This window comes from Podarcis muralis, chromosome 1 (assembly GCF_964188315.1).
Source record: "Podarcis muralis chromosome 1, rPodMur119.hap1.1, whole genome shotgun sequence".
NCBI classification, from domain to species: Eukaryota; Metazoa; Chordata; class Lepidosauria; order Squamata; family Lacertidae; genus Podarcis; species Podarcis muralis.
This window is the reverse complement of record NC_135655.1, coordinates 66457632-66472952: the sequence shown is the minus strand read 5'-3', so window position 1 is coordinate 66472952 and position 15321 is coordinate 66457632. Positions and strand designations below refer to the sequence as shown.

The 15321-nt window shown below is 42.7% G+C and overlaps 2 protein-coding genes across 4 annotated transcripts in view; both read right to left on the bottom strand.

Moving 5' to 3' along the window:
* BTBD10 (BTB domain containing 10) overlaps nt 1–4613 on the bottom strand; it is a 28933-nt gene extending 24320 nt beyond the window's left edge. For 2 of the 3 annotated variants that reach the window (XM_028730917.2, XM_028730934.2), the window contains exon 1: nt 4486–4613. The gene's annotated coding sequence lies outside the window, so the exon portion shown is untranslated. The remainder of the gene's footprint in view (nt 1–4485) is intronic. The other variant, XM_028730943.2, reaches the window with a different exon arrangement.
* A 4698-nt stretch (nt 4614–9311) lies between these two features.
* Nucleotides 9312–14596, bottom strand: PTH (parathyroid hormone). The gene is made up of 3 exons (XM_028707342.2): nt 14507–14596; nt 12030–12120; nt 9312–10782 (listed from the first exon to the last, which is right to left on the bottom strand). Exons 2-3 carry the CDS (start codon nt 12113–12115, stop codon nt 10515–10517), a joined length of 354 nt encoding a protein of 117 aa, XP_028563175.2. The 5' UTR covers nt 12116–12120; nt 14507–14596; the 3' UTR covers nt 9312–10514.
* Nucleotides 14597–15321: the final 725 nt, after the last annotated feature.

The following is a 15321-nucleotide window of genomic DNA, read 5'->3' as shown; positions in this document are numbered from 1 at the left end:
CAACACAATAACGGGCCTTTTTTGCAGTGGCTCCCCAAAGGAGGCTTGGCTGGCACCTTCATTATACACCTTTAGGTACCAGGTGAAAGTTCCTCTTCAACAAAGCCTTTGGCTGATTAACCTTTCAAATGTGTTTGTGGGTTATTGGTTTGGTTTTTTCTTGTCCTTATTATGTATTTTGTGTTTTTATCTTGTATTTTATGCTGTGAAGTGCCCTGAGATCTTTGGAAGAAGATATAATAATTTAATAAATAAAAAATAAAAATCTACCTGGCTCAACTGGGAAAGACTAAGATCTGCCAAATCCAAACTCTCGTATCCCAGCAAATCTTGGGTTAGTTACCCGACTCTTCTTCCCCTTTCCTTTTCATCTGTCCTCATCTTCAAACATCTCTTCCCTATTTACCCTCACATTCTCTCTTCCTTGTTTCTTCTTACATGTCATCACCCTCCCTGCCCCATGGTACTAAATAGATGATTGGGGCCAGATAGGCTTGTCTGATGGAGTAAACTTCTCTAGGTTCAAGTCATGGCTTTCATACAAGATAACTGACACTTTATGACATAGTTTTGAACATGAAATTACATTATGTCAAGAAACTTCCTTTGGAGAACTTTTATCAATTAGCAGTTTATTTGTTCCACTGTGATATATAGGGAACCAGCCTCTTAAGACAACTGATGGAATGAGAAGGAGGGGTAGTAAGCATTCTGCTACTTCAGAGTAACGAAGAGCTTACACCAGTTAAGGTACATTAGTGTTATGTTGATGTTTTAGGAAGCATCACCTTATTTTCTTTTCCAGTTTAAGTCATTGTCTAAAGTTCTACCAAATATCCATTTGGACCTTCACAAAGTAAAAATTTTAATAGCTGGTTTTCTATTTTTATGAAAGTTTTCATCATGTTTAACAGCATGACATCCCGTTTAAGTGGGCCAGGAGGACACATTTGTTTTCCAAGGCCTTCAGTGATTAATATAAACTGAGCTGCGAAAGTGATACTGTGGTTTGGTTTTGTGTATTTATGCATTTGTTGAGGTTATGTGCTGGCTTTTAGTAATATTTATTTACTTTTTTATCTATCCCAACCTTCCTCACAAACAGAAGCACAGAGCAGCTTACAACTTAATTAAAATGCCATTTAAAACATTCCACAATAATAAAGAACTGAACAACCATTGTTAAAACTATAATATCACATCTTTTACTGTTGTGTTCCAGGGACAGCTAATTTTCAAATATCTTTTTATGTTATGATGAAGACATTTTAAATGTTTTAAACTATATTGTGTTGGTTGCATTTTGTAAGTCACTTTATGATGGTTATTGAAAAGCAGGTTATAAATACATAATAAATTACAGGCATTCTTTAAAGATCTGAGCAGCCAAAATGTGTTGCATTACCAATATTGTGGCATCTGCTAAGATTATTGGGGGTACTTCTGGATCCACAGCTGTCACTTGAGGCTCAGGTGGCCTTGGTGGCAACAAAGCGCCTTCCATCAGTTGTGGCTGGTGGCCATAGCTGTACCTTTCAGCTATGCTCTGGTAACCTCTAGGTTAGATTACTGCAATACATTATACATGGGGCTGCCTCTGAAGATGGTTCAGAAACTTCAGCAGCCAGCATGCTCACCAGGGCAAGACGGTTTAGCATATAGTGACACTGGCTGTCAGTTAGCGATTGAGCCAAATTCAAACTGCTGGCAATACCTCAAGGACTGCCTCTCCTCATATGAACTGTCCCAGACCCTGCAATCATAATCTAAGGTCCTTCTTCATGTGCCCCCTCTACAAGACGTCTGGAGGGGGGCAACTGTTCTGTGGGCTTTTTTTGCGGCGGCTCCCTTGTTTATGGAATGTTCTCCCCAGTGAGGCTCACCTGGCACCTTCACTACATATCTTTTGGCACCAAGCAAAAACTTTCCTCTGTAACCAGGACTTTAACTATTTGTGGCCTTTTAGGAGTGGGTGGGATTTTTTAATGTACAATATTTAATTTTCCTCTTGGTTTTATTGTATCTATGTGGGGTTTAATGTCTTGCTTGTTTGTCTGTAAGTTGCTTTGGATTGCCCTAGGCAACATAAAGTGACTAACAAATTTAATAAATAAATAATAATAATAATTCACAGCAGCATGTAGTTATTTTTAAGAATTATGGACATTTTGCCTTTATGCCCAATGCCTCTAGGAATCACATTCTTGCTACTGATATTTACATAATTAAAATGCTCTCATAAATATATTCCTGTTTCTGTCTGGATTTAAGTCTCTCCTTTTACTTACCAAAGCCAGAATACTGTTCTACATTACTATGATGAAGGGGGCATTGTTGGAGGAGGCTGGAGAAAAATTAATGAAAAATTGTGATGGAGCATCTTCCAAAGTAAGGCAAAAGAAATAAAACAGAATGATCCAAGCATACTAGTTTAGTAGTTGCAAATATTCTGTGAAAGGAAAATAATGAAGTTGTAGGTTTTGAAGAAGCAGAGCAGATGAAGAAAACATAAAGGCCTGTTGTGTAAAATCCCAGGATCATAAGTGCTAACTGTTTTACAATAAAACGGGATGTTTATACTACAAAAGATACATGGTGTCTCACTGAAGCACCACACAGATTTAAAGAGGCTTAAAATCTCTATTTAGACAAGAATAACATTTAAAAAAAAATATTAATGGTGATATCCAATATTAGTTGGACTCAGAGCAGACCCACTGAAATCAAAATATGCCTAGTGTTGGATGCCATCCATAATCTACTGTCATGATACAATCCAGTAGATTAGTCTGAGGCGCTTTCTATTATTTTCCAAGAAGTGTATAGCTTAAACACAAATCTAAGTTAAGTATGTATATATTTGAACAAGTCCATTAATACACCCAAATTGTTTTGAAATATAAGAAAAGTACTCAAACTTTTGGTTTAAAACTTTTAACATTGCAAGAATAAAAGGACTGACAAAATGGCCACATTCACACACAAGCCAAACCACAACTTAGCAGGAATGTGTAGGCTACTGGAGAGGAGAGGAAATTGTAACCACTTTGTTCCTTCCTAGTCCTAAAGTCAGTGCAGTGTGTCAGCTAAGCCAAGGTTTGGTTTACCATGTTATGTGAACCAGTAACTCCTTTCCAAAAGAAAGAAACTGGCTAAGTATCATCTGTTGGAATTTAATTTTTGTCAGATGACAGATGCCAACAACAACAATTTATAAAGAAGGTATGTGGCATAACATCAAAAGTATTGTTAGAAAATATTTTTCAAAATAGTGAAATACAATACTAAACAAAAACAGTGGCACCAACTGACTTACATGAATGACACAAGGATCAAAGAATAAATGATAAGTCTGGAACAAGTGATGTGACAGATATGGGGATACTGGAATTACTGGACCCAACTGCATTCTCCTGTACTGGTAGCCAACTCTAATAATAGTAATAAAAAAAACTACAAACGACACTGTAAATGATTTGTGGCACAAACAACATCCCTTATCTTCCCAAGTAAACATTAGAAATGTTTTAAGCCTGATTTCTTTAGAACACCAAAGTCAGAATAAACCACAGAAAGAGCAGCACATATATTGGGAAAATTACAAGGCAACTTTTCCCATAAATCTGTTTTCCGTTAAAAAATTCAAAACAGTCCAACTGTTTTGAGTGCAGCATTGTATTCTTAAAACTCCCCCCCCCCAACACAACCTCTCCACCTCCTCATCCCGGGCTTTCCCCAATATGCCCCCCCAACACCCTTCCAGAAGGGCAGGATGTGGCAAAGAAGGGGGCAAAGGTGAGCTACCCGTGACAAGGCACTTCTGTGGGAGCAGCCATACGCCCAACAAGCCGTCGGTGAAAACGGTAAGAGCACCAGGAGAGGAAGGAGGGGGCACTGGGTACTGGGAATCACCATGAACGAGGCCGTAAACAGCCTATAAATAAAATAAATAACAACAACCACCACCACCTCCTCCTCAATCTCGCCCTTCCTTCCTCGCAACTCTTTGTGGTCCACATGGGTTTTAAAACAGATACCCCCCTCCTAGAGAAACCTGTCTTGCCGCACTTGTCAGGTAGACGCAGATACACGCGCATCTGACACGCGTCACGCATACACACACACAGTCAGGTATGCGCGTGTACACACACAAACGTACCTTAATACCACGCGGCACCCACCGCCACACGTACCCGGCTTCCCAACAACCGCTGACCCTCCTCATTTTATAGACCTCCCTGGTAACTGCCACCCACCCTCCGCCAGCACAGACGAGCAGCGCCCACCTGCCCCGACCTGGCCGCCACAGCGACGCTTCGGATCTCCGGCCCAGACTCGCTTCTGTGGGAGAAAACAACCGGTGGCCGCCGCCCGCTGTCCTGCCTCTGCCTGCCGACCACCGTCTCCCCGACCCTCCCATTCTGCCCCAACCAACCCCCGGGGGGGGGCTTAAAGGGCCTCCCGCCGCCCTCCCACTTTCCTCACCTGCTGCGCCCCACGACGCCGGGGCTCCAGCCTCGCCGCGCTTCCCCCTCGCCGCCGCCGCCGCTGCCTCTAGCCGGCAACTGTCGCTGCTACTAGGCCCCGGCCGGCCGTCTGCCCCCTGCTCTCGCGAGAGGTAGGCGCGGAAAGCTCGCGAGGCGTCGCCTGGCAGCAGGGAGGGAGGAGAAGCGGGTGGAGAGCGCGAAGCTCGCTTACCGCGCGCGGGCTGCTGCTGCTGCGGGCGGCTTGGCTCCGAGACGCGGGAAGGTGGGCGCGGGTTGGCTGCTCCGCGGCGGTCGGCTCTTCTTGCAGGCGCCTGCCGCGTTCGGAGGAAGCGGTGGCTGCAGCGGCGGCATCGTCGCCCCTCGGCGCTCTCTTCTCTCGCCCCGCTCCTCTGGTAGCAGCGAGGTCTCCTCCTCCTTCCTCCCGTCCTTTTCCCGAATCTGCTCAAGTGGACGGTCGTCCCCCGAGAATTGGGCATCAGTGGAGGATTGTGACGGCGCTTCTTTCATTTATTTTATTTTATCGTATTTTAATATTTTGCTGGAAGCCGCCCATAGTGGCTGGGGAAACCCAGCCAGATGGGCGGGGTATTATTATTATTATTATTATTATTATTATTATTATTATTATTATTATTATTAAACCCGCTCGGACCGTGTGTAAGCATGACCGGGGCCGGGCTATTTGGCACCCTAGGCAAGGCTAACTACTGGCACATCCCCTCCCCAGCCCAAAAAACATATATGCTAACTTCAGTTTTCAGAAACAGATGTCTTGCAGGAAAAAGAAATGAAAAGCACAACCGTTGAAGCTGCTAAGTTTATTTTAAATTGCAAGAATCGGTGAAACAGCAAACTTTGATTATCTTTCTCAAATCCAAAACTTTATAAACGTTAAGCACATTATCCAGGAGTTTTTGTTGCAGTATGAAGAGAAGTGCTCCTTGTAGCAGCATAGACTCTGAAACTTTTCGAGCTATTGCTGCATAGGTCCACAGCACAGATCTTCAGCATCCATATCTTTGTTTCCATTGAGCATCAGTGATTTCTCCTAATTCTTGTAGGCCTTCAGTACATCTTCAGTTGATTTTTTTGTTGATACTGTATATATCACAGAGGAAGCCAATAGGGAATTAAAATGTGGTGGCTGTTTGGAATCTGTTTTCAACAGGCTGTTATGGTCATGTCATGAGACAGCATAGCAGAAACCTAACTTTGGATATCTGCTTCGGATCTTGCAATGCCTTTTCTTGGGCCACAAATTTAAACGGCTGTTTCTTTCTCCTCTTTCTAACTTGTTCTTTCTCAAAAGTTTGGTAGTATTGCTACTTCCTTTGCAATCTCAGTAGCATCTATCAAAACTTGTTGAAAACCCTCATCACTCCTGCAGCCCACAAGTTAATTCTAATCATCTAATTACTTCATAAATGATAAAATTCCTCAAAATTAAAAATTAAAAAAAAACCAGAAATTTATAAGATATAATAAAAACTGTGCCCCTCAAAGGTTAGTACTGTGCTCCTTCTGAGGTCTGTGCCCTAGGTGGCTATCTAGTTGGCCTTAATAATATCAGCCCTGGGTGTGAGCTCAATAAGTTGCTCTTCTTGGGCAAGTCCTTAATGCCTTATGTCAGGGGTTTTGCAAGTTGTGAACCTACAGATGTTGTTGGACTCCAGTTCCCATCGGCCTCAGCCAGCGCTGCCAAGGATCAGTGCTGATGAAACTTGTAGTCCAGCAACACCTGGGGGCCCTTAGATCAAAGCTTAGTTCCACATAACCGCCACTCCTACTCCTGCCATAATTGATTTCTGATTTGTAGTCCAGTTCAATGCATGGTTACTTGGAAGGGCAGAGCATATATCTGGTAGGGAGCTTACCTTAGTGGTACAATGCATGCTTTGCATGCAAAAGGTCAAAGGTTCAGCCACCAGCAACTTTAGGTAGCCTGCTTGTGTCACCAGAAACAAAATGGGTAGGTTGTGCTCAGCTGAGAATCAAATGGAATTTGGAGTGCAGCAATGGAGGCCACCCACAGAAACGTCGCCACACTGGTGCAAACTGCTCAACAAAAATAATATGCTAAGAAGCTGCCACATCAGCAGTGACTGCAGATGTAAAAGAGGTTATTTTTAGTTACCCAATTTTCCATGGTAAGGGGAAACTAAATTGGGGTGAAGGGAATACTAGCTGGCATTTTTATTTATCTTGTATGGATGCTGTGAATAACTTGTGTGCATAAGTAACACTGATCCTACAATGAGCTCTCATCCGAAAGTGCCCTGTGAAACTTAAAAAGATTTCTCCACATGCTAGCACTGCTGGTCCTCCGCTAGCAGACTAAGCCAGCTAAAAATGGGTCTGTAGTAATGTCTTGTGACTTTGTCTTTAGGGCTCCTGCTTTGTTTGAAAAGCTTAATCATCTGTCTGTTCTGCCTGAAGATAATATCACTATGGGAGCAAAGTCCTTGAATGATTACCTTTATTTTTTCCAGCTCTAATAATGACCTCTAATCGCAGGACTGTTGAGATGTTTCTTATTCTTATCCGTTATATCTTGTTTTGTTTGGGCCAAAAAAGTGGCATGGTTTGGGCCAAACTCTCATCTTGATACCAAATCAAAATATGGCTAGGTCAATAAGGAGGGAGTAGGATAGACACTGCAGATAGGCCGCCTCTCTCTGCCTACGCAAAACCCCACAATTAACTCATCAAAATATAATGCTAGAACATGCTGTTATGCATTGCAAGTAATTACAGACATTGTGGTGCTCAGTAAAAAATTTCCATTGTTGTCTCTTAGTTCTACTCATGGTGTCATTGCAATAAACTTAAACAGCTGAGACTGGACTGGTCACAAACAGATGCATATTTGGCATTGCGACCAGCAGAGCACCATTTTCACCCCTGGTAGGGGGCCACAGCTTGAGCTGCAACTGTTAAATGGAAAACCATGCACTTGGTGTTTTCTTCCCAGCATTTGAACATGTTACAGGGGGAAGCTTGCCCTCTCAGAGTTATCCCTGCTCCCCCGCCATGTAGTGACATGTAGTGACTCCCATCAGTGGACTTCCATTTGCACAATGAGACTTCACCCCTCTCCTCTCCTTCCATGTCCACCAAAATTGGGTTGGGGAGGGGGCAGGAGAATCTTCAGAACAGCTTACAGGGGGTGGAGAGGGAAGATTGTTTCATCTGGCAAGCCAAAATGCTTGCCCTGCTTCAGTTAAGACATTAGCACAATGATGAAGTCATCCCTAAGTTAGTTGAACCTATCCCCACTGAGTTGAATAGGAACTTAGTCAAAACTAATTTTTCATACTGATCTCTCCCCCTGCCATGGTAGTAAACTGATCTCAATGACAACTTGGTTCAACTAACTGTGGGTTCAGCTGAATAGTTTTATTTTCCGAAATTATGAGAAAGTGCATGTATAAATAATGACAGAAAGACCAAAGGTTTATGCTTTTCAACTACTACTGTCCAAGAGCTTTTGGTCCATTTTATTTGACAATTCATTAGCAAGATACAGATATAAAGGACTAAAGATACATTTGTGTAAGTTAGACATGAACATACAGCAAAATAATAAATAGAAAGTGCATATTAAGGTCTTAGTCCCACAAACATACCCTATCTCATGTCAGAACCTTGCTCCCACATGGAATGCCATTTGAATGCAGTTCTCTGCAGGTTCAAGGGTCTGTAGTAATGTATTGTCTGTTTGCAGAAACATGTCTTTAGTAGGGGTCCAAGATAATATTCTGACCCTGAATTGTAGCTTTGCCACTGATTTAAAGGGGGCCAGAATTTTCCTTGCTGTCTAGATATAATGAATGTCAGCTCGCTATTTGCAAATACACTTCTAGTCTAAAAATGGCAGATGTGTTTTGACATTTATTATTTATTCACCAACTCTTGCAAAATGCATGAGGTGCCACACGTACAAACAGGTGAGACAGACATAAAAGCAACCATACTGGATCAGGCCAGTGCAGAGTAGCAGCGTCTGATCTTCCTTAGGTCTCACGTGAAAAAGAAACTAACATATTCAACTGGAAGTTTGTGACAGCCGAGAATCTGCAAGATAATGGCCTCCGTCTCAAATCTTGCACCATCTGCATCTCCAGTCCTGGATCAATTTGGGCAGCCCCATGATGTGTCCCTGATGTTTTCCCCTTATAGCGTAGGATTGTGTGCATTTTTACTCAGAGCAAGTCTCCACTAAGCAAGAATTCGTAGGATTGCAGCCTCACAAATTTATGTAGATGTACTTCCTTTGACTTGAATGGGCCTCCCAGGGAAATAGGTTTCAGATCTGGGTGCCAGGCTCTGATTCAAAGCACACTTACTTGCAGGTAAGGTGCTCAGAAGCACATTTTGGGCTCTGCATAAGCAAGGGCTACAAACATCCACCCTGGTGTTGGAGAAGCCTTTGTACATGCGGAAGGAAAGGTGCACGGGACTTGCAATGAATGTGGCAGCACATCACATCCTCATACTGCGCTCCATATACTCATATGGTGCGTCCAAGTCTCAAGTCCTATCTATACTAATATCTGTTTTATGCCAGCTTAACTGCCGTGGTTTGACCTAAAGAATCCTGGGAACTGTAGTTTGGTGTGGCACCGAGAGAAGTTTCTACAAGAGAGCTCTAGACTCTCCACCAGAACTACTGTTCTCAGAGTTCCCCAGGGAGAGGGAATGACAGTTCAACTAGATTTAGTCTGCTCCATGAGCGTGCTGCTTCTTTCCATATGGCTTTATGAAATAAAGTGCTGATAACTTAACTTGAGCCTATGAGCTTAAATATTTTACAAGCTAGCATACTCTACAGGTATCAGAACACATGTCCCTTCTGATTTGGTTCTGCTGTGCACATTTATCTTACAATCTGAGTTTGCTGAATCTCCCATGTCTCCCCAAAAGCCCTTCGTCAGTTTGCATTGGTGCCAATCAGGTCTCTGCTGCTTTTGCTTGTCTCCGTTGCTTTCTCTGGGAAAACCCATTTACCACTGAATCAGAACGCCAATCCACAGAAAAACCAATGGACGTTTGTTCTGATTCAGCGGCAAACAGCTGTTTGTCCCATGGGAAAGTGGTGGGACGAGCCCTTAGTTTAGCACATTTGGAGACTTACTGAAATGTATGGTACCTTGGCAAGACGACTACTCGTTTCTGGATAAAAACCATTGTCAATTTCTTAAGCTATTCAAACTTTACCAGTGACTGTATTAAGAATGGGGACAATTCCAATCAATGTTTTTGTGCCATCTTCCACACACACACAGATGCAATCACTGTGCTGATTCACATTACTGTCTCCATGAGAGATGGGAGTGAAACCAGATCTCCACAGCTACTGCCTGCCTGGATACAGGAGGCTACCATCTCCCAGAAACTAAGACAGGGACTGTAACATCCCAAATTGATGCCTGGACTTCTCCATGCCACTACTCCCTTTCCTAACTGCCAGGAGAAGGCAACAAACTGCATTATTTCAACAAGCAGGGTAGAAGATGGCAACAGGTGGGTCCCGGCACCAGCTTACCCTGCCAGAGGATTAATGGATCCAACTGGCTTGTCTGTGTTGCCTCCATCTGGAGATCCAAATGAGTGGTTTGGGCAATACATGCTCTTCATTCATTTGGACATGTCCTTACAGCAGCAGACCAATGTGTCAGGCTCAGTAGTAGAGCACTCAAGAAGTGTAGGAGATATCCTTGGAGAGGTAAGGGACCCTCTCATGCCACCTACCCCAATAATGGAAGATAATAATGTAGACTGCTCAATTTGCACCGGCCTTGCAATTCACCTGGTAAGCCATATGAAGAACTGAAGAAGTAGTGTAAACCCCCACTTACATGTACATTAGGAGAAATGAGATGTACAGCAGAAGCACACCTAATCCCCAAGAAGTAGCATCATGCAAACATGCCCTTAAACATCATTTTTATAAACAATAAATAACAAAATGCCCTAATTGCTCACTACTGTATTCACTTAGCTAGAAAGACAACACTATGGACCCTCTCACTGGAGTCTTGTTTTGAAGGTGGCATCTCTATAATTTTTGTTAGAATCCACTGCTTTCTTTTGCAGCTTTGCCTGCAGGTCATCAGGGAGCAATCTCCAGCTTCGGACCTCACGGGCCTTAACATCCACTGCTCCTGCTGCTTCATTGGCCTGGGGGTCATGGTGCACGGTCTGCAGTTTCTCAAGGAGCCAGTTTTGCCTGTTTGCCGAATGCAGGTGTTCCCCCAAATTATGCATCATTTGCATTTCGCTCACTGACCTCTTCCTGTAATACAGATAAATAAGGTGGAATTTAAAACAACCACATAGCATTAACAGCCCAACCTTTGGATGGAGAAAAGCAAATACATTTCCTTCGCTTAAGTTTGTAATTAATGCATCTGTTACCTCAACCCACACAATGCCACTGTTTGTGTAGCAATCTAAACAGCACTTGCTTGTAAGCCTCTCTGTCTAAGTGAATTCCATCCCTAAAAGCTTAGCCATTTTGTTTGTCCTTCCCCACAGGGCCGTCTTAAGCATATCCGGTGTCATGGTGTAAAGCTCCCTCTGGTGGCACCACCCCATTTCCCAGAGTTTTTTAGGGAGGACGGCGCTGCCGGTGGGGCTGGAGGAGGCGGGCAGCGGCTGGAGGGCAGCTCCGCCGGCGGGGAAGAGGTGGAGGCTGGACATGGCACCTCCTGGCTCAGCTGGGCACTTTGTGCTGCAGTGGCCACGGCAGACGGAGGCTCCGGGCGAGGCTCTGGGTGAGGCGGAGGCGGGCTAGGGTGGTGAGCTAATGCCAGGAGGTGCCACATCCAGCCTCCACCTCTTCCCTGGTGTCCTCCAGAACTTGGCGCCCCAGCACCCCACACCACTAGCCTCTATGGGTAAGATGCTCCTACTTCCCCAGCTTTGTTGAGACAGGATGTCTGGTTTCCCCCCCCCCCCTCCTCTCTCTCTCATCTCTACTCATCCTGTGAATAGTTCCTGCATGGATAAAGTTTTTGAACTCTAGAAACTTTAAGTGATTGCTTGAATCTAATTCACCCAGGCTGCAAAGTTTGCTAACACCTTTAACTGCACCTATGGGCCAAAGTAGACATGAGTTCACAGGATTAACAATTCCTTCCTTCCTTCCTTCCTTCCTTCCTTCCTTCCTTCCTTCCTTCCTTTATTTGGAGTTAAAAGGACTTCCAGGTGGGAGGTAGTTCCTGATTATCAATCTGGTAGGTTGTTTCAGGACTTCAACTCTTTTCTTCCTACTGTGCCCCCAATTCTGATTGGCCCCTCTACACCTTTATATTTGTATCAAGAGGAATTCTTCCTTGGAACCAAATGGGGCCTCATCAGGATTCTAGTCCATCTAGTGGTCCCCATGATGGATTTTTACTCACAAAAAATATTCATGCAATTTACTGAGGTGATCAGAGCAAGAAGCAGCAGCAGTCAGCTGCCACCCCATCATGTCTAGACTATGTTGCTCATTAACTCATTTCACCATCTAAAAAAATTCAGCAATACTGTACTCACACCACAGCTTTCCCATCGGAATTGGCAAAGAAGCAGACTGCCCATAAAATGATTGCACTTTTAGCCATGTCTCTGATTGAAGTCATGATAACTATAAGAGATGAAAGAAAGTTATCACATGGTTGGATTGAGTTAGACAATATGAGATATTAAATAGAATGCTATACATAAATATCAAAGCATTCAAGAAGGTGATGTTCAGGCAAAAGACTGTGTAACGGTAGTGTATTTTTCTTATTTGAACAAAGGACCAAACTGGGGAACAACTTCACTTCCCCACACACTTTTTGTAACACCTTGGCTAAGCCTATTAGTTTCTCTCCCTTACAGTTTCCCCAGATTAGACTGAAGAGAACAGTACAGAACATTGGTGTTTATTAAAATAAATGTGATTTGTCTATTCCATACAGCCACTTGAGGTATTGCAACCAGCCATTATGAGATTTGTCCAGTGAAAATCATTCTCCATCATATTCATATGCCAGCCATATAAGGGGCGTGCCCTTTGCTTCATTAGCCACCCTCTATAAAATGGAAAATACTGCATGGGCAATGAACATACAAACATAACAAGAGCCTGCTGGATCAGCCCAATGGCCCATCTAGTCCAGCATTCTCACAGCAGCCAACCAGCAGCCCATAGGAAGCCCACAAGCAGGAACTGAATGCAGTGGGATTGTACCCCAACTCAAATAATATTTTGTTACAGTGATATTTTTACACCGGAATGCCTGTTTAAAAATATATGAAGAGGATTTTAGTGGTCTTGCCCTTGATGGATCTTGACACAACAAGCACGAGGGCTTGAAAATGCACAATACTTTACTGATTCTGTTGAAAACACCTGCATGATTAAAGTACCTTGGTTGACAAACACCTTGCAACTCAAACATTTTGGCTCCCGAACGCCGCAAAGTAAGTGTTCCGGTTTGCGAATGTTCTTTGGAACCCGAATGTCCAATGTGGCTTATGTGGCTTCCGATTGGCTGCAGGAGTTTCCTGCAGCCAATCAGAAGCCGCACCTTAGTTTCCAAACATTTTAGAAGTCGAACGGACTTCCGGAACAGATTTTGTTCAACTTCCAAGGTACGACTGTACACGGAGATGCTTAAAACATATGATTGCTCTGCACCTGAGATCATCTGTCCAGCATAAGGAGCAAAATGAGCCGTCCAAGAATAAATAAATGAGCCCAGGGCAATGGCCCCTCTTGCCCTGCCCATGCTACTCCCATGCATTTTGAAACTCATTTTAAACTTTAAAGGGATATTTTAATGATCTAACAGCCTACATTTCCATGCTTCACTTTGCTGCATATTTTGTGACTTTAATACTCTGCTGGGATTCTCTCACCAAAGAGTGAGAGAATATATATATTGCACCAACACATTACACCCCTGCTTAACTCAATTTTGGCGTATTTCCTGGTGTATGATAAGAGTACATGGAAGGAGACGACACTGAGACATTCCAGTACAGGTAGTCGGGGAGGGAGACTCAAGATGGGAGAGCCACACAAATCACATGCTGAATTCTACATATATCTACCCAGACTAAATTCTCTGTCAATTTGCGTTAATTTAGATCTTAATAGCATTGTGTCCCTTGATCCCATTAAGCTAAGGTTAAGCCCTGTCAAGTCCCACTGATTTTAATAGTAGAGATTTAAGCATGTTGATGAATCAATGGGCCATAAAATAGCACTGGGTTGTGCCTAGTGATATTAGCTTGCCTGTTTCTTGTCAAATGGCATCACAGACAAAAGAAAGGCTTGTTTCTAACCTGATTCTGGCTTGCTTATACCATAAACTCCCCCTCACTCAGAGATTCATTGTGATATAGATAAAATTGCAGCAAACTCTTTCTTTTCTCTACCTTCCTTATGGAAAGGAAATCACATTTCCTTTTGCTTTGCTCCATAAAGTTTATAGGCACAGAAAATCTGGTGCTCAAGCTACATGCCGGCATAAACCCATCACGATCATTGGATGTTTCACTGACAGAGCGCTGTGAAAATCTCTGCAGTGATCAGTATTACTGCTGCTGATGCAAGGAGCAGAAAGAAAACAATCTGAGCCCAATTTCAAGTCTAGCTTTACATTTCGAGAGTTATACTAAGAAAAAAGAAACAGCAGTAAGATGCCTAATAACTTTAATTAAACTTTTCAATGTGTTTTTTAAAAGCAATACCCATGATGCATATTATTTTTTACCACTGTGGCATAAGAATAGCTATAGTTACATCTTATATGACTATCACCCAAACAGTTCCACATGATTTACATGATTATTGAACTAGTCAATAGGTTTGCATCCTAGCAAAAGTCTCCCTGACAGATTTCAGAAGCTGCTGGTTAAAGAAACAATTTAGACTGGCAGTCAAAAGCCTCTGTTGACATTCCAATAATGGATGAAACAATCAATTTTGATTTTGCTACAAATAATTGCTTTCAAAAGAAAATAGAAAAAGTTCTTACCAAAGTTTCTCAAGCAGGTTTTCCGCAGAAGTTGATTTAAAATCTGCTTAATTGGTCTAGAAGACTTCTAAGTAACTAAGGAGCTCTTTTATTGTCTCAGTTGATGTCACTCCAAACACACCCCCTGACCCTCATGTACCACCCATCATGTGCTTTTGTTAATGGGGCATTGAAAGAAAAGAAAAGTTGAGGGCAAAATACAGTAACCTGGGCAACTTCAAAAGAGTTTGACTTTTAGGGAATCTTAGCTTAGGGTTGGAGAAAAATGCATTATAAAGAAATTATGTCATTGGGTTAATTAATTAATGATCAGCTCTAAATGTTAATGAGCCCACGGATGACTAAAAACGGTCACATTTGTGAGTGAGTTACAAACAGCTAATAAAATAAATGCCAAGCTCTAGAAAACTTTTACCAGCGCACTCAACTTCATTAAATCCAACCTATTCAAGTCAGGAAAAGGAAAAGCTACACAGGTGTCCTGCTGACTATTGTAACACTAAAAATTGATTTTAAGTACAAATCGCAACACAGGGAACAACCCCGTAGCCTAACTTTCAACGTCATCAGTTACTCACACTGCAACATCAAGATAAACTTGCTGTGAAAGTTTAAGCGAGTCTTGCTGTGAAAGCTATGAAATCAGACGAGAGGACACCAATTCTTGGAACGTTTAATTTCCTTCCTTTTGGAAACAATGAAAAATAAAGTAGAACTGTTATTAAGCTAGAACTTTTCACCTAAAAGCAAGCATTCCCCCCATGCAGCAGCTTAACTATTACAATAGAATTAAAGCTTTACATTAGTTATCTTGG